This window comes from Sciurus vulgaris (assembly GCF_902686455.1).
Source record: "Sciurus vulgaris genome assembly, chromosome: 4".
NCBI classification, from domain to species: domain Eukaryota; kingdom Metazoa; phylum Chordata; class Mammalia; order Rodentia; family Sciuridae; genus Sciurus; species Sciurus vulgaris.
The window spans coordinates 35,451,487-35,478,097 of record NC_136464.1 but is presented as its reverse complement, the minus strand read 5'-3'; the positions used below and the strand labels follow the sequence as shown (position 1 = coordinate 35,478,097).

The 26,611-nt window shown below is 39.7% G+C and overlaps 2 protein-coding genes across 2 annotated transcripts in view; both read left to right on the top strand.

The window, feature by feature from the left end:
• LOC306660044 (cytochrome P450 2C19-like) overlaps window positions 1-26,370 on the top strand; it is a 68,918-nt gene extending 42,548 nt beyond the window's left edge. The window contains exons 7-9 of the mRNA XM_079138115.1: window positions 10,789-10,976; window positions 23,899-24,040; window positions 25,827-26,370. Coding sequence (XP_078994241.1) covers window positions 10,789-10,976; window positions 23,899-24,040; window positions 25,827-26,008 — 512 coding nt within the window. The 3' untranslated portion in view covers window positions 26,009-26,370. The remainder of the gene's footprint in view (window positions 1-10,788; window positions 10,977-23,898; window positions 24,041-25,826) is intronic.
• On the top strand, window positions 19,217-21,525 carry LOC306660058 (heat shock 70 kDa protein 4-like). Its single transcript, XM_079138134.1, is given in 2 exon segments — window positions 19,217-19,865; window positions 19,867-21,525. Coding segments are annotated over 2 exon segments (2,043 nt in total). The 5' UTR covers window positions 19,217-19,439; the 3' UTR covers window positions 21,484-21,525.
• Window positions 26,371-26,611: the final 241 nt, after the last annotated feature.

Genomic DNA, 26,611 nt, shown 5'->3' with positions numbered 1-26,611 from the left:
AGAGAAGAAGGGAATAGTAAACAGTTAATAATCTTCACCATGTTTCTGAAGCACAGAGGCAGATTCAAAGGTAGTGTTTGAATCTGCAGGGAGGATGGTCTGAAGATCCATAGAGGAAGATTTATGAAGGAATGAAAGCAAGCTGTGTTGTTACAATTTCCTCAAAGTTCTTGTTTGGAAATAACAAGTGGCAATGAAGGGAGAGAGTGAGGTTGAAAAGGGAGGCTTTCCTGGCCAGGCAACTCACTTGTCAGGTAATAGCATCAAACCATTCCTTCCACATCTCCACTCCTCAGGTGACAGATTTTTCCTTGCAGGAGCAGAACTGCAAGGGAACATACTGAACGTGAGAAACCATTCACTGAGGGACCTTACGTAGTGGCAAAGAAAGACTGAGGTGTGGGGCTGAAAGGGAACTTTGGTAAAGTCCACTCCTTGATTTTGGAGAATCTGAGCTCTTTCTTCAGCTTCAGGCAAGTTATGTTCTCTTGAGAGACAGAAGAACTGTGGAGTAAAGACCTTCATATTTTGACATCTTAGTAGAAAATTCTTCCAATCATCCATCAGAGCTGCCCCGGCCTGCAGGACATCAACGGGTACCTGGAGGGGGCTGCTGGGATTGAAAGAGACAAGAGACACGAGAAATGGAGACAAGACAAAAGCCTGATCAAGTCTCGTTTATTAGAAGAATTAACACAGTTAATATAAAGTACAGAAACCAATCAGAGTAAAGCGCGCGAAGGCAAGACTAGTCTCGCGCCAGAACTCCAATAAGGAAGTGTAATTGTCCAATCATGAAGCACCATGCAATCTAGTGTGATGCACCTGGTATAGTCTGACAGGTGTGTAAACAGGTAATGGCACGCCCCGCCAGCATCTGGCAGGCGCCATCTTAGCTCAGCATGAGGCACGGCAGGGGGCGTGACCATGAGTCAAAGCGCCTGACCTTGAGGCAAGGCAGGGCGCGTGACCTGCCGGCTCCGGACAGGTCCCCCTTTTTTATTTTATAGAGCTGGAGTGACAATCCCTCGGGAACTGCGCCTGTCTTAGGTTGTCCGTGCCAGAGCAGCATCCTTACCCGTCATTGGATAATGAGGCTCTTGCCCTCATTTCCTGTCTTAGGTTGGTATGCGCTCCCACGAATCTTACCCGTCATTGGCTGACCAGTTCAGCGCACAGGGGTGATGGTCTATTAGGATCTAATATTGATCAAATGTTGCACCATCACAATCCATCATCTCCAGCCGATGGTAATGAACCTGAATAGGTTTTGCCTGAATAGCCTCAATTTGAGCTTTGATGAAAGCCATAATCTTGTTGAATATCAAAGGACCTATAGATATGACTAGCAGCAAGAAAAGGAGGGGACCTAAGAAGGGAAGGAGATAGGGAAGGAGTCCACTGAATCCGGTCCACAGTGGATTATCAGCCAGTGCTCGTCGGCGTTTTTCTAGGTCTTCTTACAGCTGTTTGATCTTGTTCTTAACAATTCCTGACTTGTTGGCATACAAGCAGCACTTCTCATGGTTTGTTTTTGAGCTTCAGTAAATACTCACGAGCCTTAGCAGGGTCCTCAAACCCTGCATGGCTGTAGGAGAGCAGTGAACAGGCAGCCATCATCCAGAGAAGCAATGTTTTGTTCATTCCTGTGGAAGGAAAAGAAAAGACTCTCAGGGATGATTTTTATCCCTGGAGGAGGTAACTTCATTAACTTGGCGTACAAGGTGCTCTGGCAGCCATCTGGCTGCATCAGCTTTCTGAGAGAAGATGCAGACTGAACCTCGACCCCAGATTAAGACTGGGTCTGGACCATGCCATGAACCATCCAATGGATCTTTCCATTTTACCATGGCAAAATGTTTTTGAGATTCCGGGTGCCAGAAACGATCAGCGGCAGATTTCCCATCATCATCCATTTTTAAAAAATTGAGAATGAGTAAAGCATGATTGAGTATATTACGGGGAGAACCCTTGATTGGGTACCATTCCCCCTTTTTTATTTTATCAATAGTAGTTTTAAGAGAGAGATGTGCTCTCTCAACCATTCCTTGGCCTTGAGGATTATAAGGAATTCCGGTGACATGTTGAATTTGTAATTTTTCACAAAATTTTTGGAGGGTTTTTGCTGTATATCCAGGGCCGTTATCTGTTTTAATCTGTTTAGGTATGCCCAAGACTGAGAAACAATGTAATAGATGGGCAATTACGTGTTTCGTTGCTTCTCCAGCCTGAAGTGTAGCCAATATAAATCCACTAAATGTATCTATGCAAACATGAATATATTTTAGATTAGCAAACTCTAAAAAATGAGTAACATCCATTTGCCACACCATGTTAGGAACAAGGCCTTTAGGATTAACTCCTAGATGTGGAACTGGTAGATGAGTAGCACATATGGTACAGCCTTTTACTATTTGCCTTGCTTGTTCCCTAGTGATTTTATAGAGTAACCTAAGAGAGCGGGCATTTAAATGATGTAGGTTATGAGTGTCTTGAGCTTGCTTAATATTATCTGAAAAAGCTACTGCAACCATTTTGGTGGCTGTGTCAGCAATTCTGTTGCCCTTAACTAATGGCCCCGGAAGGCCAGAGTGAGCTCTGATGTGTCCAATAAACAAAGGCTCCCCTCTATTATGGATAAGTGTCTGACATTGAAGGAACAGTGATGCTGTTTTAGAAACATGTCTGATCTGAGAGACAGTTTCAAGGAGTGGCACTGAGTGTGCTAAGTAGGCACTGTCTGTGTAGATATTAAGGGGTTGATTGGGAAAGGCAGATAAAACTGCAATAAGAGCCTGTAATTCAACAAGTTGGGCAGATGTACATTTTGTCTGGAAAGTGACAGTTCTATCAAGGAAGGTGTAAGCAGCTGTTCCTGTGGATGATCCATCAGTAAAGACAACAAGAGCGTTGTGTAAGGGCTCCCTTCTAATAATACGAGGGAACACAAAAGGATGTAGTTTGCAAAACTGAACCAATTTATTTGGTGGATAATGATTATCTATGTCACCTGTGAATGACGCACAAGCTATAGGCCAGGTGTCAGTATTTTGTAACAGCCAATTGACCTGAGATCGGGTGTAGGGTTGAATAATCTTATATGGCTCTATTCCAAAATATTTTCTAGAATCTTCTCTCCCCATGATAATCAGATCAGCTACTGCATCATAATAAGGCAATAGCACTTTTTTGGGTGAGGAAGGAAGATGAATCCACATAATAGGATTATCTTGCCAGAAAAGACCAGTTGGAGTGATGGAAGTATTAAATATAATGAGCGTTAAGGGACGAGAATAATCAATATTGGTAACAAATTGACCTGCAATAGCATCCTCCACCTTTTTAAGAGCAGCTAATGCATCAGGAGATATAGTCCTGGATGATTGTGGATTAGGATCTCCTTTTAATATCTCAAACAATGGTTTTAACTCCCCTGTGGTTAATTTAAGATATGGTCGAAGCCAATTTATATCACCTAGAAGCTTCTGGAAGTCATTAAGTGTATTTAAACGATCTCTCCTGATTGTTGCCTTTTGATTAATAATCCTAGGCCCATTGAGCAGGAAACCTAGGTAAGTATAAGGGTCTTGTAGCTGAACTTTTTCTGGAGAAATTTGTAGTCCTACTGCAGTCAGCTGCTGTTTAAGTTGTGTGAGACATAGTAATACCTGTTCTCCTGATTGTCCTGCTATGAGTATATCATCCATATAATGAATAATATACATTTGTTTCCAAGAATCTCTAATAGGCTGTAAGGCACGAGCAACAAACTTTTGGCATAAGGTTGGACTATTAGCCATTCCTTGTGGCAATACCTTCCACTGATATCTTCTCATAGGTTCTCTAAAATTTATTGATGGTAGACTAAAAGCAAATCTTTTTTGATCATCTACATGTAGAGGGATAGTAAAAAAACAGTCTTTGAGGTCAATAATTACCTTAAAATATCCTTGAGGGATGGCTACAGGAGATGGCAGCCCTGGTTGCAGGGCTCCCATGAGCACCATAGTGACATTGACAGCCCTTAAGTCCTGTAGTAATCTCCATTTACCAGATTTTTTCTTAATTACAAATATAGGAGTATTCCAAGGGGAATTAGTCTCTATGATATGTCCGGCTGTTAGCTGTTCCTGCACTAACATTCGAGCAGCTTCAAGTTTTTCAGAAGTTAGCGGCCATTGATCAACCCAAACTGGTTCATCTGATTTCCAAGTTATTGGATCTGCACACAGTTGGGGTGCAGGCATGTCAATGGCCGAAATCAAAAATTTCCCAAGCCTTTTCTGTCTATCTGTCCTACATTGGGAATGGGATGTAAAATACCATTTTTGGCCTTTCCTAGCCCTTTTCCTGGTGTATATCCCTGAGATAGCATTTGGGCAGCAACCGTTTCATTGGGGCTGCACATGATTACTTTCATCTGAGATAATAGGTCTCTTCCCCACAAATTAACAGGCAAATGAGGTATGATATAAGGCTTAATGAGACCTGTGTTGTTTTCTTTGTCTCTCCAAGTGAGGTATTTAGAACTCTGCTTTGGATTTGTACTTTGACCAATACCCCTAAGATTAGTCATAGTTTCTGTGGTAGGCCAAGAAGAAGGCCAATCCTCTTGTTTAATTATGGTCACATCTGCTCCTGTATCTATTAGACCTGTAAAGGACTTGCCATCTAGCCATAAGGTCAAAGAAGGTTTTTGATCAGTTATGTGTTGTACCCAATATACATTAGAGGATCCAAAACTTCCATTTCCTCTCCTAGGATTTTGAACTGGGTGTTTGGTTGGAACTAATGGTAACAGTATCAGCTGTGCTATTCTTTCTCCCTGAGTAACAGTAATAACGTTGTTATCTGTTTTAGCTATGATCTTAATTTCTCCCAAGAAATCTTGATCTACAACTCCTGGGAGTACTTGTAAACCTTTCATGGTAGAACTACTTCTTCCTAAAATTAAGCCAAAATAACCTGAGGGCAATGGGCCAAAAATTCCAGTATTCAAGGCTTGAGGGCCCATGTCAGGAGTTAATACGACATGGGAGGTGGAACTGAGGTCCAATCCTGCGCTCCCTGGGGTTGCTCTACTGAGGTCTGAAATGGATTGTTGTTGCTGCTGTTGGCTGGAATGAAACTGATTGCCCCATATGCTTGTTTTGGGGCCTGAGGCGGGCCCCTCCTCCCGTTTCCCTGATGTGGCGGAAGGGGATTTCCCTGATTGTCTCTTTTGGACTTGCATTCATTAGCCCAATGTTTTCCTCTCTTGCACCTAGGGCAGAGACCAGGTATTTTGTCCTCAAGAGTTTTTTGTAAATCTGATCTGCAGTCTTTGGTAAAGTGTCCGCCCTTGCCACATTTAAAATAGGCCCTTTTGTTTTTGTCTTTATTATTAAGAAAATCCCTCACTGTCTGTCCACTAAAAGCAGCTGCCATTGCTAAGCCCTGTTGATAAGAAGGTCCTATACCTGAGCACAGACGAATATATCCTGTTAAATCTGTCTTCTTTCTGTATGGTCTTATAGCGGCTTGGCATGCAGGATTGGCATTTTCATAAGCAAGTTGCTTGACATAGTCAAGACCTGCATCAGAACTGCCAAAAATACGACCAGCCGTTGTTATAAGTCTGTGAACAAAGTCAGCAAAGGGCTCATCAGGGCCTTGTTTGACTCCTGTAAGAGACATGCTGATGTCTCCCTTAACAGGCAATTTTCTCCAGGCCTTAGTGGCTGCCGCCTGTATCTGAGCATACACTCCAGGGTCATACTGCATCTGATTGTCTGTGGTTTCATAATCTCCTACTCCAGTGAGCATATCAAAAGTCCACCCATTTCCTGCTTGTTGATTTCTTTTAGCTGTCTCTTTGCAATTTTCAAAATATTCAGACTTCCAAAGCAAGAAGTCACCTCCAGTCAGGGTGGCTCTAACTAAAGTATTCCAATCCTGTGGTGTTAACCAATTTTCTGCTATGGAGTCTAAAATAGCAAGGGTGTATGGCGCTGTAGCTCCGTACTGAGAAACAGCAGTTTTTAATTCTTTTATGATAGTAAAATCAAAGCCAGTGTGGTGCCTCCAGGGTTGTCCCTGGTTATCCCTTGTCTCAGTAACAGGGAAAGCACTTAGCGGAGGGGGTTTTAAATCCCTGTTGATTAAGGGAACTCCTCCTCTTGGACACTGTTGTCCAGATAGAATTTGAGGGCGAATATCTCTTTTAAATCCATGAGGACTGGGCACTGCCTCATTGCCTGTCTTTAATTTTTATAACCTGGTAATCAGAGCTTGGTATTGTTCCTCTGGATTTATTTGTTCCTCCAAATGTTTAATTTTCTCTTTAAGGTCTTCCTTTGGATCTATCACCGCCATTGCCATAGGAGCAGAGTGTGTGCAATAGGGAGGTGGATATGAGAAAACCGACTGTCCTTGTTTAAGCAGGCAGTCGAGATTATGATATTTTGAGGCTTCCTCATTTATGAGGTCCAAATCAACTTCCTCATCATCTATTTTATTCTTGTTTGAAAGGTCTTTAAAACGAGTCAATGAAGGATAAATTTTAGGTGGAGCTTCGTTCTGATGTTGAGTTTTCTTTTTAACGTCTGTGCTGCCTGCATCTGGAAAGGGACTTGTAACTTCCTCATCTTCACTCTCAAGGGAAATAAGATCTACCTCTCCCTTTTCCTCGGAGGGCTCTCCCTGAAGATCCTGTTTTGATGCTGCTTTTAAAATGTCCTCTGAGTAACTGCTGCTGCTATATCAGAATTATTTGTTGTATGTTCTAAAAGTTCCTTTATGAGACTCCAGTAAGCAAAAGCTGTAATAGGAACTTTATCTGGGCCAAACGTTCTATGAAAATCTCCCAAAGCATCTCCCACCCTATTCCAACTTCTTATATTAATGCTTCCTTCTTGTGAGAACCACGGACAGGTATCCTTAATAAGGTCAAAAAACTTAAAAAGATCATTACTCTTAACCTTTACTCCCCGTGTCTTTAAAGCTTCTTTTAATTGCTTAACAAAAACTTTATGCTTACTTAATTCTTGTCCCATAGTTAGGCGCTACTGTACCTTTAAGAATGGCGCGGCAGGCTCCCGCAGCGATCTTTGTCGAACTGACTTTCACTTTCACTTTTTTTTTCTTCGGCCGAACACTTACACGCCTCTTCCCTCGCGAATTACCCCGTATCTGAAGCCACACCGTTGGGCGCCACTTGCCCCGGCCTGCAGGACATCAACGGGTACCTGGAGGGGGGTGCTGGGATTGAAAGAGACAAGAGACACGAGAAATGGAGACAAGACAAAAGCCTGATCAAGTCTCGTTTATTAGAAGAATTAACACAGTTAATATAAAGTACAGAAACCAATCAGAGTAAAGCGCGCGAAGGCAAGACTAGTCTCACGCCAGAACTCCAATAAGGAAGTGTAATTGTCCAATCATGAAGCACCACGCAATCTAGTGTGATGCACCTGGTATAGTCTGACAGGTGTGTAAACAGGTAATGGCACGCCCCGCCAGCATCCGGCAGGCGCCATCTTAGCTCAGCATGAGGCACGGCAGGGGGCGTGACCATGAGTCAAAGCGCCTGACCTTGAGGCAAGGCAGGGCACGTGACCTGCCAGCTCCGGACACAGAGCAAGTGAAATAAAAGCATCCACCCCCAGCACAGGGTTGTAGAATTTCAGATCACCAGGAATGAAGAGTATGTCATAGAAACATTCAGAGAAATATCCTGTGCCTTATGTGAAACACCAGAACAGCACCACAATTCTCACGAGTAACTAATATCTTGTTATTTAATAGAGAAAGGCATTTCAGATCTGCAAATTTGCCAAAAATGTTGTTCCTTACTCTTGTTTCTGAGAAAATTACTGGAGAATGCTGCACGTAACTGTGGGCAAGTCAGGAAGCCATGGGCTCCGGGAAGGGGGAGGTCTCCTAGAGGAGGATGAGCGTGTCAGGGAGGCTGCTGGGTGCCAGGCCTAGGAAGCAGCCTCAGCATGGACCAGGTGGATATGCTGATGGGAGGAGAGAAACCAGGAACGAAAGGGATATGATGAACGGTCTGAGGTTTCCCACAGCTGGGCAATGATTCCTGCCATATAAAACATCTGCCTGAGCCTCTTGAATAATCCTAACTGAAAACTGGGAAAAGATGAGCTGAAATAGAGAAGCAAGGTGAAGACCAAGAAAGTACCAACAATGTAATGTAATCATAGATTTCACATAACAGGAAGTACACGAATGACACCAGCATGATGAAAACAGTGCATGTTGATATTAGCAAAAATTATAGTCCAATTTATCCTCGTGAATGGAGTCTGGTAGGATATCATGATGTGTGTGTGTGTGTGTTTTCTTTCCTGATTGTATGTTTATGTACAACACATTGAGTTATGCAAATTCTCAAATCCACACCCTCGAAATCATTAAGTAGTGTGTAATAATAAGAAACACATAAGAAACAGTCATTACTTGAATGTGACATTAATTTTTAAAAAATATTGTTTATTTATTTTTTAATTTTTTACAGACTGCATTTTGATTCATTGTGCACAAATGGAGTAATTCTTTTCATTTCTATGGTTGTACACGATGTAGATTCATAACATTTCTGTAATCATACATGTACGTAGGGTAATGATGTCTGTCTCATTCCATCATTTTTCATACCCCCCTCATTTCCTTCTACATAATCTAAAGTTCCCCCAATCTTCTCTCACTTTCCACACCTCCGCCCCCATTATATATCATTCTCCACTTATCAGGGAAAACATTTGGCCTTTGGTTTTTTTGGGATTGGCTTATTTCACTTAGCATGATATTCTCCAATTCCATTTGTTTGCAAGTGCCATAATATTATTCTTCTTTATGGCTGGATAATATTCCATTGTGTCTATATACCACAGTTTCTTTATCCATTCATCTATTGAAGGGTATCTAGGTTGGTTCCACAATCTGGCTATTGTGAACTGAGCTGCTATAAACATTGATGTGGTTGTTGTACTGCAGTATGCTTATTTTAGGTCCTTTGCATATAAACCGAGGAGTGGGATAACTGGGTCAAATGGTGGGTCCATTTCAAATTTTCTGAGGATTCTCCACACTGCTTTCCAGAGCGGCTACACCAATTTGCAACTCTACTAGCAATTTAAAAGTGTGCCTTTTTCCCCTAATCTACACCAATATCTATTATTGTTTGTGTTCTTGATAATAGCCATTCTAGTTGGAGTAAGATGAAATCTTAGAGTTGTTTTAGTTTGCCTTTCTCTAATTACTAGAGATGTTGAACACTTTTTCATATATTTATTAATTGCCTGTATGTCTTCTTTTGTAAAGTGTCTGTCCAGTTCCTTGGCCCATTTATTGATTGGGTTCTTTGTATTTTTGGTGTAAACTTTTGTAAGTTCGTTATAAATTTGGGTGATAAGTGCTCTATCTGAAGTGCATGTGGAAAATATTTTCTCCCACTCCGTAGGCTCTAACAAAAGAGGTGAAAGAACTCTACAATGAAAACTACAGAACATTAAAGAAAGAAATTGAAAATAACCTTAGAAGATGGAAGATCTCCCATGTTCTTGGATAGGCAGAATTAACATTGTCAAAATGGTTATTCTACCAAAGGTGCTATACAGATTCAATGCAATTCCAATTAAAATCCCAATGACAGTCCTCATAGAAATAGAAAAGCAATCATGAACTTCATCTGGAAGAACAAAAGACCCAGAATAGCCAAAACAATTCTGAGTAGAAAAAGTGAAACAGGAGGTATCACAATACCAGACATTAAACTTACTACAGAGCAATAGTAACAAAAACAGCATGGTATTGGCACCAAAATAGACAGGTAGACCAATGGTACAGGATAGAAGACACAGAGACATACCCACATAAATACAGTAATCTCTTACTAGACAAAGTTGCCAAAAACTTACAATGGAGAAAAGAGAGCCTCTTCAACAAATGGTGCTGGCAAAACTGGAAATCCATATGCAGTAAAATGAAATTAAACCCCTACCTCTCACCCTGTACAAAACTCAACTTAAAATGGATCAAGGATCTAGGAATTAGACCTGAGACCCTGCATAATAGAAGAAAAAATAGGCCCAAATATTCATCATGTTGGTTTAGGACCAGACTTCCTTAACAAGACCTCAATAGTGCAAGAAATAAAAGCAAGAATCAATAAATGGGATGGATTCAAACTAGAAAGCTTTTTCTCAGCAAAGGATACAATCAAGAATGTGAAGAGAGAGCCTACAGAGTGGGTGACATTAATTTTGAGGAGAAGGTGGTAGAGTGCTGAGTGCCTGTGGTTAAGACGTGGGAACCTGCTGGGAGTATCACTGCAAATTGCTCTCACATAACCTTCATCCATGTGTATTGATCTATTATACCTTATTTTAAATGTAACTAATTATTTTCAAGCAAATTTAATATTTGTTTCCCATTTTCTTTCTGCCAGGACTATAAATTCTTAATGTGTTTATATCTATTAATTTTTTTGGAAACATTATTTACTTGTATTATTATTAATTATATGGATGCTAATTTATGAGTGTGGTCCTATTTTTATTTTATTTACTTTTGTTTTGCTCCTATCTGCTTTAAAAGCCAGTATATAGAGGCGTGTCATGCATCTATATTAGTGTCATGCTGATTATATATGTAAGTGTGCCTCTGGGCATATCATTTATATTCATGATGCTGTTGGGACATCTTTGTCCTCCTTCTCATAGGGCTCACTTGCAATGACACATGTGCCCTTTCTGTCCTATCTCCTAATTTGTTACTGTGTCTTACCAGCTAAAGTCCAGGAAGAGATAGAAAGTGTGATTGGCAGACACCGCAGCCCCTCCATGCAGGACAAGAACCGCATGCCCTACACAGATGCTGTGTTGCATGAGATTCAGAGGTACATTAATCTCCTTCCAGTCAGCCTGCCCCACACAGTGACCTGTGATGTTAAATTCAGAAACTACCTCATTCCCAAGGTAAGCTTGTTTCTTCTGTGGTGCACCTCAGTGCTCTCCATGTTCCCAAATGCACAGTATGTTTGCAGACCTCTAACACACAACATGAGACAAATCCAAAAATCATACATTTGCTAAAAAACCTATGTGCAGTTTCTAGGTTGGGTATAAAGCTTTCTAAGAGGTGACTGTATCTGGCAGTGTGAGTCTTCCAAATTGGTTTTACTTTTTAACATTGTTTTTGCAATTCTTAAATGTTTCCATTTCCAAACAGAGGTTAAAAATTTAGTTTTTTTTACAGTGCATGGATGCTCAAGTAGCTTGGGAGACTGAGGCTGGAAGATTGCAGATTTGAAGCTAACCTCAGTAACTGAGCATGGCTTTAAGTAACTTAGTGAGACCTTTCTCAAAATAAAAAGTAAAAAAGGTGTATAGAATCTCCAGTGCTGGCCTGCCTAGTCTGCATGGACCCAGCACTGTGCCTCCGTGTGGACACGCAATGCTGTGTCTCCCCATCTACCAGTGCCATGGGATGCCTCGACTGTCATCTTGGATTATCTCTGCCACAACTGCCACCATCTTTATGTGGGGCAACTTCCATCTGGGGACACATGCCAGAGACTAGAAACTCATTATCAAGATACCTACAGGTTCACCAACGCTGCTGTCACCAACTTGGGACATGGTCGCTTACATCTAGGGAAAACAATCGGGTCCTGAAAGATCATCACCAAGGCCTCTGCAGGATTGGTTGCCTCTGAGATATCCCTTCTATGTGTGCTAATTGCTACCCTCTTGCTGCAGAAAGAGGAGAGAGCCTTGGAAGTGCTCAATAGGTGAGAAAAAGATGAGGCATCTTGATCCCTGCTCACGTAGCCAACCAGCCTGGCACCCACCAGGATCCCAGAGACAACTTGGGAGTACTTGTTGGGACCTGAGATCAACCTGGTACACAACTCCACTGAGTACCTGATCCTGCTGGTTTGGTAATTAACAGGCCATCTGATTCCTAAATCCTCAGTCTCACAACCATGCCCTAGCCACCGGCCAGCCCAGTGCCTGCAGCAAGTGACTGACACACAGATTTCAATGCTTGGTCCTGATTTGCCCAATACAGAACAGCTTTCTGAGACAGGTGCTCAGGTCCTAGTGCTCAGTCCTTAGAACCCCTGGGGAGAGAGTTTCCTGATTGAGAAATCAAAAGATCAGGGGCAGGAGAGGTACAATTTAAAGACTAATTTGTAGATCAGGAAGTATGGGGTCCACAAGTGAGGGAAAGGGCTAAGACCAGACTCCTGAGTTGCATGAGTGGATCCCAAAGGAGAGTCCTGGAGTCCAGTCTTATAGAGGGACTGGCTATTGCTATGCCCTGCCTCCAGGAGTCCCGCCTCCAAGTCTAATCCTCCACCTTAGTAACTGTCATCATCCTGAGGTGGAACAAACTCCAGAAAACCCCAGCTAGCAGAAAGAAGAGAGGTGAAGAAGATATTGAACTCCAACAGAAACATTATTCAATTTTCCTTCAAGACTCTTATATTCTCTTTGTTTACTTTATTTCCTTTCTCCATTTTTTTTCCTTTTTTATTTCCTGGTCTCACATCCCCATCATCTTTGAAATCAAGTACCTTTCATGCATCAGGCTATGAAGACTGGGAGGTTTGAGTATTATATTACAGTTTTGTTGGAGGTTTATTTCCTCACTCTCTCTATTTCCCTCTTATCTGTTTCCTTGGAGTCTCTTTCTCCCTTTTCTCCTGCTAACAACCAACTTCTTTTACTTCCAGTTTCACACTTCTTATGATCTAGTACCTCTTTATTCTCACTTCTTACTTCATTAACATCACATCCTACACCCCTCCCCCATCCTGTTTATCCACCATTAGAAACTGTCGACCTTACGATCCTGGTGGGTGTCAGGCTGGTTGAAACCTATTGTTTATGCTGAAGTTAATAATTGAACACATCATCTCTGATTATTACAATACTGTTTTGTCTTAATAGGGGCTATTTGGTTTAAGGCTGCATATTGTTTGCATCGGGTGCTGTTAATATTGATCTCCCCCTTAAAGGTGAGGTATTGGAAACCTGTTGGGGCACTATAAATCTATAGGGTGGAAACTGTAATACCTTGGATCTGCACTGCTAGAGGGGAAGACACATGAACAACGTGATAAAACAAGGGAAGAAAGTGTCCCAAACAAATCAAGATGCTATATTAATAGAATCCAATTACAGTACAGTAGAAATGTCAGAAAAGGAGTTAAGAATATACATAATTAAAATGATCCATGAAGTAAAGGATGATAGAAGAGAGCAAATGCAGGCAACAAAAGATCACTTCTATAAACAGTTAAAAGAGCAAATGCAAAAGTTATTTTAATAAAGAGTTAGAGATTCTGCAAAAAAAACAAAAAACAGAAATTCTTGAAGTGAGGGAAACAATAAACCAAATTAAAAACTCAATAGAAAGCACCACTAACTGATCACTTGGAAGACAGAACCTTAGACAATGAAGACAAAATATTTAATCTTGAAAACAAAGTTGACCTGAGAAGATGGTAAGAAATCATGAACAGAACCTCCAGGAATTATGGGATAACATGAAAAGACCAAATTTAAGGGTTATTAGAATTGAGGAAGGCACAGAGGAACAAACCAAAGGAATGAATAATATTCAATGAAATAATAGCAGAAATTTTCCCAAACCTGAAGAATGAAATAGAATATCAAATACAAGAGACTTAGAGGACACCAAATGTACAAAATTACAACAGATCCACACCAAGACACATTATAATGAGCATGCCTAACATTTAAAATAAAGATAGAATTTTTAAGGCTGTGAGAGAAAAGCATCAGATTACATATGGGGGAAACTAATATGGATATCAGCAGATTTCTCAGCCCAGACCCTAAAAGCTGGAAGGGCCTAAAACAATATAAACCAAACTCTGAGAGAACATGGATGCCAATCAAGAATCCAGCAAACTATCCCTGAGATTTGATGACAAAATAAAATCCTTTCATGATAAACAGAAGGTAAAGAATTTACAAATAGAAAGCCTGCACTATGGAACTTTCTCAGCAAAATATTCCATGAGGAAGAATTGAAAAACAACAATGTGAGTCAGTAAAGGGAGGAACTACACTAAAGGAAAAGCCAATCAAAGGAGAAAGCAAGTCAAGTTAAAAACTAAAAATAAGCCAAAATAACCAGGATTACAAATATTATCTCAATAATAACCCTGAATGTTAATGGCCTAAATTCATTAATCAAAAGACAGAGACTGGCAGATTGGATTAAAAAAGAGACCCAGGGGCTGTGACCATGGCTCAGCAGTGGAGTGCTTGCCTAGCACCTGAGAGGCACTGGATTCGATCTTCGGCACCACATATAAAGAAATAAAATAAACTATTGTGTCCATCTACAACTAAAAAAATATTTAAAAAAGACCTAACATTATTCTACCTTCATAGACTCATCTCATAAGAAAAGACATCCACAGACTAAAGGAAAAAACATACCATGCACACAGACTCAGTAAAAAAGGAGGGGTTTCCATCCTCATGTCAGATAAATCGGACTTCAAGTCAAAGTTAGTAAGAAGGGATAAGGAAGGACATTTCATACTGTTTAAGCGAAACATAAATCAATAAGACATAACAATCATAAATATTTATGCTGCAAACAATGGAGCATCTATGTATGTTAAAAAAAAGGAAACCCTTCTCAATTTCAGGAATCAAACAGACCACAACACAATAATGCTGGGTGACTTTAACACACTTCTCTCACCACTGGATAGATCTTCCAAACAAAAGTGAACAAAGAAACTAGAACTCAAAAATATAATTAATATTTTAGACTTAACAGGCATATATAGAATATTCCATCCATCAGTGTGCAAATACACTTTTTGCTTCATATACTTTTTTCAATCATGTTTTGTTTTCATTGTAGTGACTCATAAATATTTTGTTAGTTTTTCCTGTGAAAGGAATATTTTTGTTCATGCTATGTCATTTTAAAACAGCTTTGCCTTTTCTTTCTAAATGGTGTGTGGGAATATATTTGATTTAATCACTGTGATGACCTTATGTCTTGTAAACTTGACATGATTGTAATTGTCAATGGTGTGTCTGAGTTTCTTTGAAATGTCAGTGTTTTCTATCCTCTTACCTGGGTCAATCTGATATTTCCTGTTTTTATACTCTTAATTTCTCTTTATTGCATTATTACAGTTGTAAGGATTTTTGGATAACATCACACAGAATTCATGACTGCAGGAAGTCTTGTTTTGTTTCTTATCTGCAGGCATGGTTAGAGGTTTAATGTCCCATTGCAGAGAATGATGTATTGGGTACATTTTGGTAGATGATATTGTTTTTCAAAATAGGAAAATTTCCTTCTTCTCTTGATTTCATATGAACTTTGTTCACGGAAGTGTATTTGCAAATTGTTTTTCTGCATCTGGGGGATTGGCTGTGTGTATTGGCTGAATTTTCTCCAGTCAATATGCAAATTACAGTATATATGTTGAGCTGGATTTGACCTATCACATGTTGTTCATGACTTCTTTGTTCATATTTATTTATTTATTTATTTATTTTTATTTATTTTTTTTTTTGCGGTACTGGGGACTGAACCCAGGGCCTTGTGCTTGCAAGGCAAGCACTCTACCAACTGAGCCATATCCCCAGCCCCTTTGTTCATATTTATAAGAGGTTTTGGTCAATAATTTTTCTTCCAAAAAATTTCTTAGATTTTAGATATCAAGATAATGCTGCCTCATAAAATTGTGTGAGAAATGTTCCTTGATGTGTGTGTGTTTCTTCCTTCTTTCAGTCACTTTGTCAATATTTGAAATGCCAAATCAGTTTTGGTGAATCAGATCTCACATGGGGAAAAATTTAGAATTTCAGATTTTGTTTATATTCTTCCAGAAAGTGTTCATTCCTTTCCTATAAGTAGAAATAAAGTTGTAACACTTCCTTTTCTGATCTCTAGTTGGACAGCATTTGAACATAATCAAAATTGTGTCATTTCCTTTTCTATCACGTGTGTGTGTGTGTGTGTGTGTGTGTGTGTGTGTGTGTGTGTGTAGGACCTTGGTCATGCTAGGCAAGCATTCTACCACTCGGTCACATTCCCAGAATCCATATCTGAAATCTTGAGATGATTTTCATCTTGGAAGTTCTAACATTCTTTATAACAGCGCTTTCCGCATTTACCCAGAAAATCTACTTACTGTTTGAAGGGAGATATTAAAATTTGACCAGAAAATACCACTGTTAAACTTAAAATAATACAAATAAGAATTGAATTTTCATGGGAAAAAGTGATAAGATTTATTAGATTGCACTTATTAAGTGTGACCTGTGGAGAAGACTGATGGCTTTAGGGGGAGGTCCTGGGGATTGCTCAAGTTAGAATCATATTTGGTGTAAGGATTAGGACCTGAACTTACTCTGTTTCCAGAAGAGGACACAAGTAGGAGGTGGTGTTTATTTCTTGATTTTGGGGTGGGAGGGTAAATTAATGAAAGTTGATTGTCTCCTTATGTGCAACTGAAAGGGAAATAGACTGGTAGAGAAGTTTGCAATTCTTGTTTTCCTTTTACCAATAGGATAAATGTCTTCTTTTTTTCTGCCATAGACTGAAACCAGTGATGACAGTGGAGATAATGATGTAAGACAGGAGTCGACCAACTTTTTCTGTAATTGTCTAAAGCCAATATAGCCTTTGCATAATACAAGAATTCTGTTACCACTTCTGAACTCTGCCATTGCAGCAGTAAGCAGTTACAGGCAAAGACCATGACCATATTCAATGTTATGGACACTGAAATATTAAATTCACATTTTTCATGTCAAAAATATTATTTTTATTTTTCATTCAATTTAAACATTCTTTACTCACTGGCTATAAGAAAACACAGAGCAGGCTGCATTTTGTGGACATAATTGTTCAATCCTTGTTATGAGACATAGTGTTCTAGTAGAACTTTCTATAATCATGTGAGGTCAGTTTGTGGATTTGTGTCCTATCTGAACAGAATTTGCAAAAACCAGTTCTCAAAGATTTACCCTTGTCTTTTCGTAAAAGTTGTGTTGTTTTAGTTCTTATCTTAGTTGAATGACTAATTTTCCTTTTACCTTTTGCTTATAGTGTGGTATTGATCCTGCTTCATTTTTTTTCTCTATGAATTTCCATACGCTTGAACAATTTTCCTAAACATATATCCACATGAATCTTAAGGAAACCTTGTCATATGTTACTAGGTTAATTATACTTAAAGGAAGAATTTTAAAAGCAAATTGATTCATGATTTTTGTTTGAAAAATTAGAGGATTGGATTTTTCCCGATTATATGTTTTAAAAAATGTAAACCTAATGAAATTTACTGTTTACTTATATTTTAACATCTGTCCATTAAGCTATCAATTTACACATTAATGCTTCCAGTCATTTCCAAGAACTACGAGTTTCTCCTACATGGTAGTCATTGCATTCACACTCAGATATCATTCAAACAATAATACTAACATACAGCCTCTGTTTAATTAGCCCATTAATATAACAATCTTCTGTGTAGTTTTTGTTCTTGTACAGTTCAATGTCTGGTCAAAGAACAGGCATGTGATGTGACTGTAGTTCCTGTTTATCTCCTGTATTCAGGGGTGTAATGTAATTGTAGTTTCTTTTTATCGCCTATAATCAAGTACCTTTCCTGTACTTGTTTGTTTCCTTTCATCAGTTTGCCTTACCCAGAGTCCAGGACAGAAATCAAACATTCCTGAGGCTGGTTCTGTGTGGTTGATTTCAAGGGATTAGATTCTCCCTATCTATTTGGGAGGAAAACTACATAAGTGCCAATGAAAGTCTCACTGATTTTAAGTCCTTTGGGTATAAACCAAGGAGTGGGATAGCTGGGTCAAATGGTGGGTCCATTCCAAGTTTTATGAGGATTCTCCACACTGCTTTCCAGAATGGCTGCACCAATTTGCAACTCCACCAGAAATGTATGAGTATGCCTTTTTCCCCACATCCATGCCAACACTTATTATTTCTTGTGTTCTTGATTATAGCCCTTCTAATTGGAGTTAGACGAAATCTTAGGGTGGTTTTAATTTGCATTTCTCTAATTACTAGGGATGATGAACACTTTTTCATATTTGTTGATCACCTGTATATCTTCTTCTGTGAAGTGTCTGCCCATTTCCTTAGCCCATTTATTGATTGGGTTCTTTGTATTTTGGTTGTAAAGTTTTTTAAGTTCTTTATAAACTTTGGAGATGAGTGTTCTGTCTGAAGTGTGTGTGGAAAAGATTTTCTCCCACTGTGTAGGTTTTCTTTTCACATTATTGATCATTTCTTGTGCTGAGAAATAACTTTTTAGTTTGAATCTATCCCATTTATTGATTCTTGCTTTTATTTCTTGCACTATTGAGGTCTTGTTAAGGAAGTCTGGTCCTAAACCAACATGATGAATATTTGGGCCTATTTTTTCTTCTATTTGGTGAGAGTATCAGGTCTAATTCCTAGATCCTTGAACCATTTTGAGTTGAGTTTTGTACAGGGTGAGAGATGGGGGCTTAATTTCATTTTACTGCATATGGATTTCCAGTTTTGACAGTACCATTTGTTGAAGAGGCTATCTTTTCTTCATTGTAAGTTTTTGGCAACTTTGTCTAGTAAGAGCTTACTGTACTTATGTGGGTATGTCTCTGTGTTTTCTATCCTGTGCCATTGGTCTACCTGTCTATTTTGGTGCCAATACCATGCCGTTTTTGTTACTATTGCTCTATAGTAGAGTTTAATATCTGGTATTGTGATACCTCCTGGACCACTCTTCCTGCCCAGGATTGCTTTGGCTATTCTGGGTCTTTTGTTCTTCCAAATGAATTTCATAATTGCTTTTTCTGTTTCTATGAGAAATGTCATAGGGATTTTAATTGGAATTGCATTAAATCTTATAGTGCCTTTGGAAGTATGGCAATTTTGTTAATATTAATTCTGCCTATCCAAGAACATGGGGGATCTTTCCATCTTCTAAGGTCTTCCTCAACTTCTTTCTTCAATATTTTGTAGTTTTCATTGTAGAGATCTTTCACCTCTTTGGTTAGATTGATTCCCAAGTATTTTATTTATTTTTTTTTTTTTTGAGGCTATTGCGAGTGGAGTTGTTTTCCTCATTTCCCTTTCAGATGTTTCATTGCTTATGTATAAAAATCCTTTAGATTTATAAGTGTTGGCTACCGGCTCCCCCTCTGCTGCCGCTAAGCCGGAGCCGGCTGGAGTAGCGCCCTCCGCTGCGGTCCTCCTTCCAGGGACGTAGACGCTCTCGTGGACACCTGCCCATTCCCCAGTAACCTCGGAACCCCAGCCCACGCGGCCCACTCCTTCCGCGCGCCAGCCCCGCCGGGGTCCGTGTCCTGTCTCGGCGGCCGGACCCGGGCCGAGCCGGAGCAGTAGCCGGCGCCATGTCGGTGGTGGGCATAGACCTGGGCTTCCAGAGCTGCTACGTCGCTGTGGCTCGTGCCGGCGGCATCGAGACGATCGCTAACGAGTACAGTGACCGGTGCACGCCGGCTTGTATATCCTTTGGTCCTAAGAATCGTTCAATTGGAGCAGCAGCTAAAAGCCAGGTAATTTCCAATGCAAAGAACACAGTCCAAGGATTTAAAAGATTTCATGGTCGCGCATTCTCTGATCCATTTGTGGAGGCAGAAAAATCTAACCTTGCATATGATATTGTACAATTATCCTCTGGATTAACGGGTATAAAGGTGACATATATGGAAGAAGAGCGGAATTTTACCACTGAGCAGGTGACTGCCATGCTTTTGTCCAAGTTGAAGGAGACAGCAGAAAGTGTTCTTAAGAAGCCTGTTGTTGACTGTGTTGTTTCGAGGCAAATTTCTGGAGATGTGTGATGATCTCTTAGCTAGAGTGGAGCCACCACTTCGTAGTGTTTTGGAACAAGCCAAGTTGAAGAAAGAGGATATTTATGCAGTGGAGATAGTGGGTGGTGCCACACGAATCCCTGCAGTAAAAGAGAAGATCAGCAAATTTTTTGGCAAAGAACTTAGTACAACATTAAATGCCGATGAAGCTGTCACTAGAGGATGTGCACTGCAGTGTGCAATCTTATCACCTGCTTTCAAAGTCAGAGAATTTTCTATTACTGATGTGGTAGCATATCCAATATCGCTGAGATGGAATTCTCCAGCTGAAGAAGGGTCAAGTGACTGTGAAGTCTTTTCAAAAAATCATGCTGCTCCTTTCTCTAAAGTCCTCACATTTTATAGAAAAGAACCTTTCACTCTTGAGGCTTATTATAGCTCTCCTCAGGATTTGCCCTACCCAGATCCTGCTATAGCTCAGTTTTCAGTTCAGAAAGTCACTCCCCAGTCTGATGGCTCCAGTTCAAAAGTCAAAGTCAAAGTTCGAGTAAATGTCCATGGCATTTTCAGTGTGTCCAGTGCATCCCTAGTGGAGGTGCACAAATCTGAAGAAAATGAGGAACCAATGGAAACTGATCAAAATGCAAAGGAAGAAGAGAAGATGCAGGTAGACCAGGAGGAACAACATGTTGAAGAGCAACAGCAGCAGACGCCAGCAGAAAATAAGTCAGAATCTGAAGAAATGGAGACCTCTCAAGCTGGATTGAAAGACAAAAAGATGGACCAACCACCTCAAGCCAAGAAGGCAAAAGTGAAGACCAGTACTGTGGACCTGCCAATTGAGAATCAGCTGTTGTGGCAGATAGACCGAGAGATGCTCAACTTGTACATTGAAAATGAGGGTAAGATGATCATGCAGGATAAACTGGAGAAGGAACGGAATGATGCCAAGAATGCAGTAGAAGAATATGTATATGAAATGAGAGACAAGCTTAGTGGTGAATATGAGAAGTTTGTGAGTGAAGATGATCGTAACAGTTTTACCTTGAAACTAGAAGATACTGAAAATTGGTTGTATGAAGATGGAGAAGACCAGCCAAAGCAAGTTTATGTAGATAAATTGACTGAATTAAAAAATTTAGGTCAGCCTATTAAGACACGGTTTCAGGAATCTGAAGAAAGACCAAAATTATTTGAAGAACTAGGGAAACAGATTCAGCAGTATATGAAAGTAATCAGCTCGTTCAAAAACAAGGAGGACCAGTATGACCATTTGGATGCTGCTGATGTGGCAAAGGTAGAAAAGAGCACAAATGAGGCAATGGAGTGGATGAATAACAAGCTGAATCTACAGAACAAACAGAGTCTGACCATGGATCCTGTTGTCAAGACAAAAGAGATTGAAGCTAAAATTAAGGAGTTGACAAGTATGTGTAACCCTATAATTTCAAAGCCCAAACCCAAAGTGGAACCTCCAAAAGAGGAGCAAAAAAATGCAGAGCAGAATGGACCAGTGGACGGACAAGGAGATAGCCCAGGCCCTCAGGCTGCTGAGCAGGGTGCAGACACAGCTGTGCCTTCGGATTCAGACAAGAAGCTTCCTGAAATGGACATTGATTGATACCAACACTTGTTTATATTAAAACAGACTATTATAAAAAAAAAAAAAAAAATAAGTGTTGATTTTATATCCTGCTATTTTGCTGAATTCATTTATGAGGTGTAGAAGTTTTCTGGAGGAGTTTTTTGGATCCTCTAAATAGAGAATAATGTCAGCAAATAGTAACAGCTTGAGTTTCTCTTTTCCTATTGGTATCCCTTTAATTTATTTAGTCAAAAAATGCAGTCTGCAAAAATAAAAAAAGATTTTAATAAAAAAATAAGGGCCGAGGACATAGCTCAAGGGCTGGGGACATAGCTCAAGGGCTGGGGACATAGCTCAGTTGGTAGAGTGTTTGCCTTGTAAGCACAAGGCCCTGGGTTCAATCTCTAGCACTGCAAAAACAGAACAAAACAAAACAAAAACAACAACAAAAAACCTTCACAGTACATGGCATTTCTGAGCCATTAGGGATCAGAATGCTAGGGACCAGTAAAACAAACATTTGGAAGTGGGCAAATAGCTCAGCTCACAGAGGGCTTGCCTTGTGTGCGCACGGGCTCAGGTTCGAATCCCCAGCACCTTGGAAAAAAACAGTGCTCAGTGGTCGAGTACCCCTGAGTTCAATCCCCAGTACCAAAATAAACAAATAAAAAATTTTAAATAATAAAAAAGAGTGGAGATGTTACTCAGTGGTAAAGCATCCCTGGGTTCCACCCCCAGAACATCCAGAGAGGGAAAAGTCTTTATCCTTGGAAGAGATGCTTATACATTCTAAGTCCCTTACCATGTATATGATTTGAGGCAAATACTTAAATATTTTCTTCTCTCTCTCTCTCTCTCTCTCTCTCTCTCACTGGTGATTGAACCCAGGGCTTTGCACATGCTAGGCAAGTGGTAGACACTGCCCGCCAACCTTTTTAAAAAGTGTGACTTAATTTTTCTTTTGAGACAGTCTTGCTAAACTGCCCAGGCTGGCCTCCAACTTGCAGTCTTGCCTTAGCCTCCGAGCATTGTAGGGAAGCGGCACCATACCTGATGTTTCTTTCCAGTATGATTCTGACCTTGAAAGCACATCTTATCTACATTTTTATCTTGTTACTTGTGCTTTGGGTGTTATATCTAAAAACTAATGCTTAACTCAGGGTTGCCAAGATATGCTTCTCTGATTTCCTGTCAGGGCATTACGGTGTGCTTTTTTCCTTTTTTCTTTTTTTCTTTTCTTATTTGTAGATAGACACAATACCTTTGTTTTATTTAAATTTATGTGGTGCTGAAGATCGAACCCAGTGCCACATGCTAGGCAAGAGCTCTACCACTGAGCCCCAACCCCAGCCCTGGCATTATGGTTTTAACTCTTACATTTAACTGTATTTTGAGTTCATTTTTGTATAGTATGTAGTAGCAGTGCAAATTTGTTCCTTTGTATGTGAATACCCAGTACTAGCACCATTGGTTAAAAAACCAATTCTTTCTTTATTGAATTACCTTGTTCCCTTTTTCAAAAATTAGCTGACCATAAATGTTGGGATTTATTCCTGGACTCTCAAAAAAAAAAAAAAAAAAAAAAAAAAAAAAGTCTCACTGAATCACATGGTGAGGTAGGAACCACCAAGTCTCCTATTAAATGTTGCTTATACTAATTTTCTAAGGAACAAGGTGATATCCAGATAGCTCTGAATTGCAGAATTTCTGCTCTTAAAAGTAAATGATAAACATTACATCAAGGTCCTTTGAGACTGTGCAAACATCCTGCTTATGAAATCAGGCGCCTAACTGTTATGGCTTTGACAGGTGATCCTTGCTTGATCTGAAATTCAGACTGAAGGCATTGAAAAATGATATTGCTAATTTTATATTCCTTTACTTTTTGTAGTTGGTTTTCCTGCAATAAAAACCTTCCATACATTTTACAATTAGGACAAACGAACTGCATGGCAGAGATAAACTTTTGTTAGTCTTCTATGTGCTACCGGACTTTGATTCATTCCCAATGAGTCCTTTGTTAGCAACACCAGAGGTTTATCTACAAGTCCTATGATAGAATTCTGGACATTTCATGTTACATTAGAAATTTCAATTTAAAAACAATACACAAGTGAATTGTGTGAGTTCTGATGTGAAGAGCTAGAGCAACAGGTGGTGACCGACACGTGTCCTAGCTTGATGATATGGAGAAACGATTCAGAACCTTTTGCTCCCAAATTCAGATGTGCAGTATTTCAATGCTGTTGAGAGCACTTCTGCAAGATCACTACCATTGTTCTCAACTTAACTGTGTTTGTCACATGATTTCTGTCCCTGAAGATATCACTGCTTGTTTTGGAACATGGTTTCACCTCTATAGACCAGAAGACTGAGCTAAGTGATTTCCATTGTGTCTTTCAGCTCCAGAATACCTGCTTAAGTTGATTACTGCTTGTTTGCTATTTCCAGGGCACAATCATATGGACATCACTCACATCAGTGCTCCGTGACAAGAAAGAATTCCCCAACCCAGAGACGTTCGACCCAGGGCACTTTCTGGATGAGCATGGCAACTTGAGAAGAAGTGACTACTTCATGCCTTTCTCTTCAGGTAAGAGGAATATTTGGGGTCAGCTGCATCCTACCTGGTGCCTCCTCTGGTGCTGGCAGATTTGCTCTTTGTACATGAGCAGGAGCACCACTTTGATGCCCATGTACTCTCCCTTCTCATGTTACATACCCATAGCCTGGTCAGATTAGTGGAATATTTTTTGTCGATCAAATTTTTATAACTGAGAAAGCTAAGAGTATAGTTTGATTGAAATGTGTCTCTAGACAGATCATTGAGAAACCTAAGGTCTCCTTCTAAAAGGTAAAGCTCATTTAAAAATTCCTCACCCACTAAGTGAGAGGCATCTCACACCATGATGTTGTTGGTTGGTTTCTATATCTTATTGTTCAACACCCCCATTGCTCAGCTGTGGGGATGATAGTCACCAAAAGCACAGGATCACATAGCAAAGAGCCTCTCGGGAAGAAGATTGTACTGATTGTACTCTGGTCTGACCAGTGAATTGAGATGGGAAGATTTCTGGGCTGACTGGGCTTACAGAGGGAGGCTCCCAGTATGTTGCTCCATAATACTCCACTTGAGGCTTAAAATGGGGTTTGTGTCTACATAATTAATGACATTTGAATTGACTCAAGAGAGTCAGATGAATGTAGAAAAGAAAAGGCAGGCCATTTTTAAGGAAGCAATGAATCATCCCAGAAGAACTTTAGTTCTCAGTCAGGAATGTCAGAATCCGCCTGATAACCATGGGGTCATGGAAGATATGGGGATGAAGGAAGAGACTCTACAGTGATCACAGAGCACCCTGTTCTTCCTCCAGTCATGACCATGTGTCTTGGATATTAAATTTTTACATCTGTAATGTGGTTACTGATTCTCTGCTTGTGGACTCTTCTTCCTTGATTCCATGACTCTTGATGTCTGTCTTATATCTTGCACTGTATATTCCATGATGATAAGTCAGGGCCACTCTTCAGGCATTTGTATTTCAACACACTTGAAAATCAAAATATAAATGGCACACTGGGTTCATTTCTCCGTACCTCATATACGTAAAAGAATAAAAAAAGGTTCATCAACAACTTAAAAAAAATTTGAAAAACAAACTTAGCCATACTGTACACCTAAAATTTGTTCATTTTATTGTATGTCAATTATGCCTTAATAAATATTTAATTAACAAACCAAAAAAAAAATATATATATAAATGGCAAACTAGATTTCAGTTGCTTCATGCTACCAAAAGAGCACGAGTATGATGTTGAGCATATCCAGAGAGGGCAAGGTGTTAGTGCTTGAATAGATCACAAAGAGAATAAAGAGGAAATGAAATCCCATCTGAGTCCTGAATGTTATAGAGGGAATGTGTGTCTTATACAAGAAGATTAGCATGATGTAAGACATGGACATTCATTGTTCTTTGGAGATTCCTGAAAATTGTGTACAGTTAGAGGTAAGATTAGGGGGTTGAAGATTGAAGGCAAGGTCTTAGAACACCAGAATGGGAATAGAAAATACAAGTAACAGAGGTGTTTCTAGAAAAGTACACTTAGGAGCCTCAAATTCAAAAGATCATTCCCATGTGTGAATACTAAATAAGTGTTTGGCACAGGCTGATACCCAAATAGTAGTGTTTGAATGAAATATTTGTTAAGATGGATAATAAGTGTCTCTATCCTTTGTCCATTTTTCTATCCAAACATCCAATCATTCATTAAATGTTTCTTTATAGTCTCATTTTTTTCCATTAAGAAGCATAGTTCATGTCACAGTCGAAGTGACACAGGAACAATTACTATCTGTTGTGTTTGTTTGTTTGTTACAGGAAAACGGATGTGTGTGGGAGAGAGCTTGGCCCGCATGGAGCTGTTTTTATTTCTGACCACCATTTTACAGCACTTTCACCTGAAATCTCTGGTGGACCCAAGGGAAATCGATACCACCCCAGTAGCCAATGGCTTTGCCTCTGTGCCTCCGTCATACCAGCTCTGCTTCATTCCTGCCTGAAAAAGAGCAGAGTGTCTGACCGCTGTTGTGTTTCTGTCTGCAATCCCTTCCTGCAGGGCATGGTGCACTTCCTTTCCCCATCTGAGATGCCCTCTTGACCTCTCCCCATGCATCTATTCATTCTCTCAAGATTCAGGGAACATACATCCTCCTTATGGATATTTTTCTGGGTTATTGTACAGATATATCTGGTATTTCCTGCATTCTGTAACATTTGTACTGACCACCTTAAGTGATTACATATGTCTAATGCTGAGTTATTGATATGTTATCATTGTAAAACATCAAGGTCATTAGAATATGATCTGTCAGAACCATCAATCCCTTGCATGTTCTTAGTAAAAGCATTATTGATTTCTGGATCAGTTCTCAAATTTTTCTTCTTTTGTGCATCATTTAGGGAAGAACTTAGAAAAAGAAAATAGAGTCTCATAATGATAGGTATAGTGAGGTAGTGGTCATTGAAGAAACAAAGGAAGATTAAAAAAAATCTAGAAACAAATGAATATGGAAACACAATCTACCAGAACTCCTGGGACACATTACATGCAGTCTGAAGAGGAATGGTTATAGCTATAAGTGCCTACATTAGAGAAATAGAGA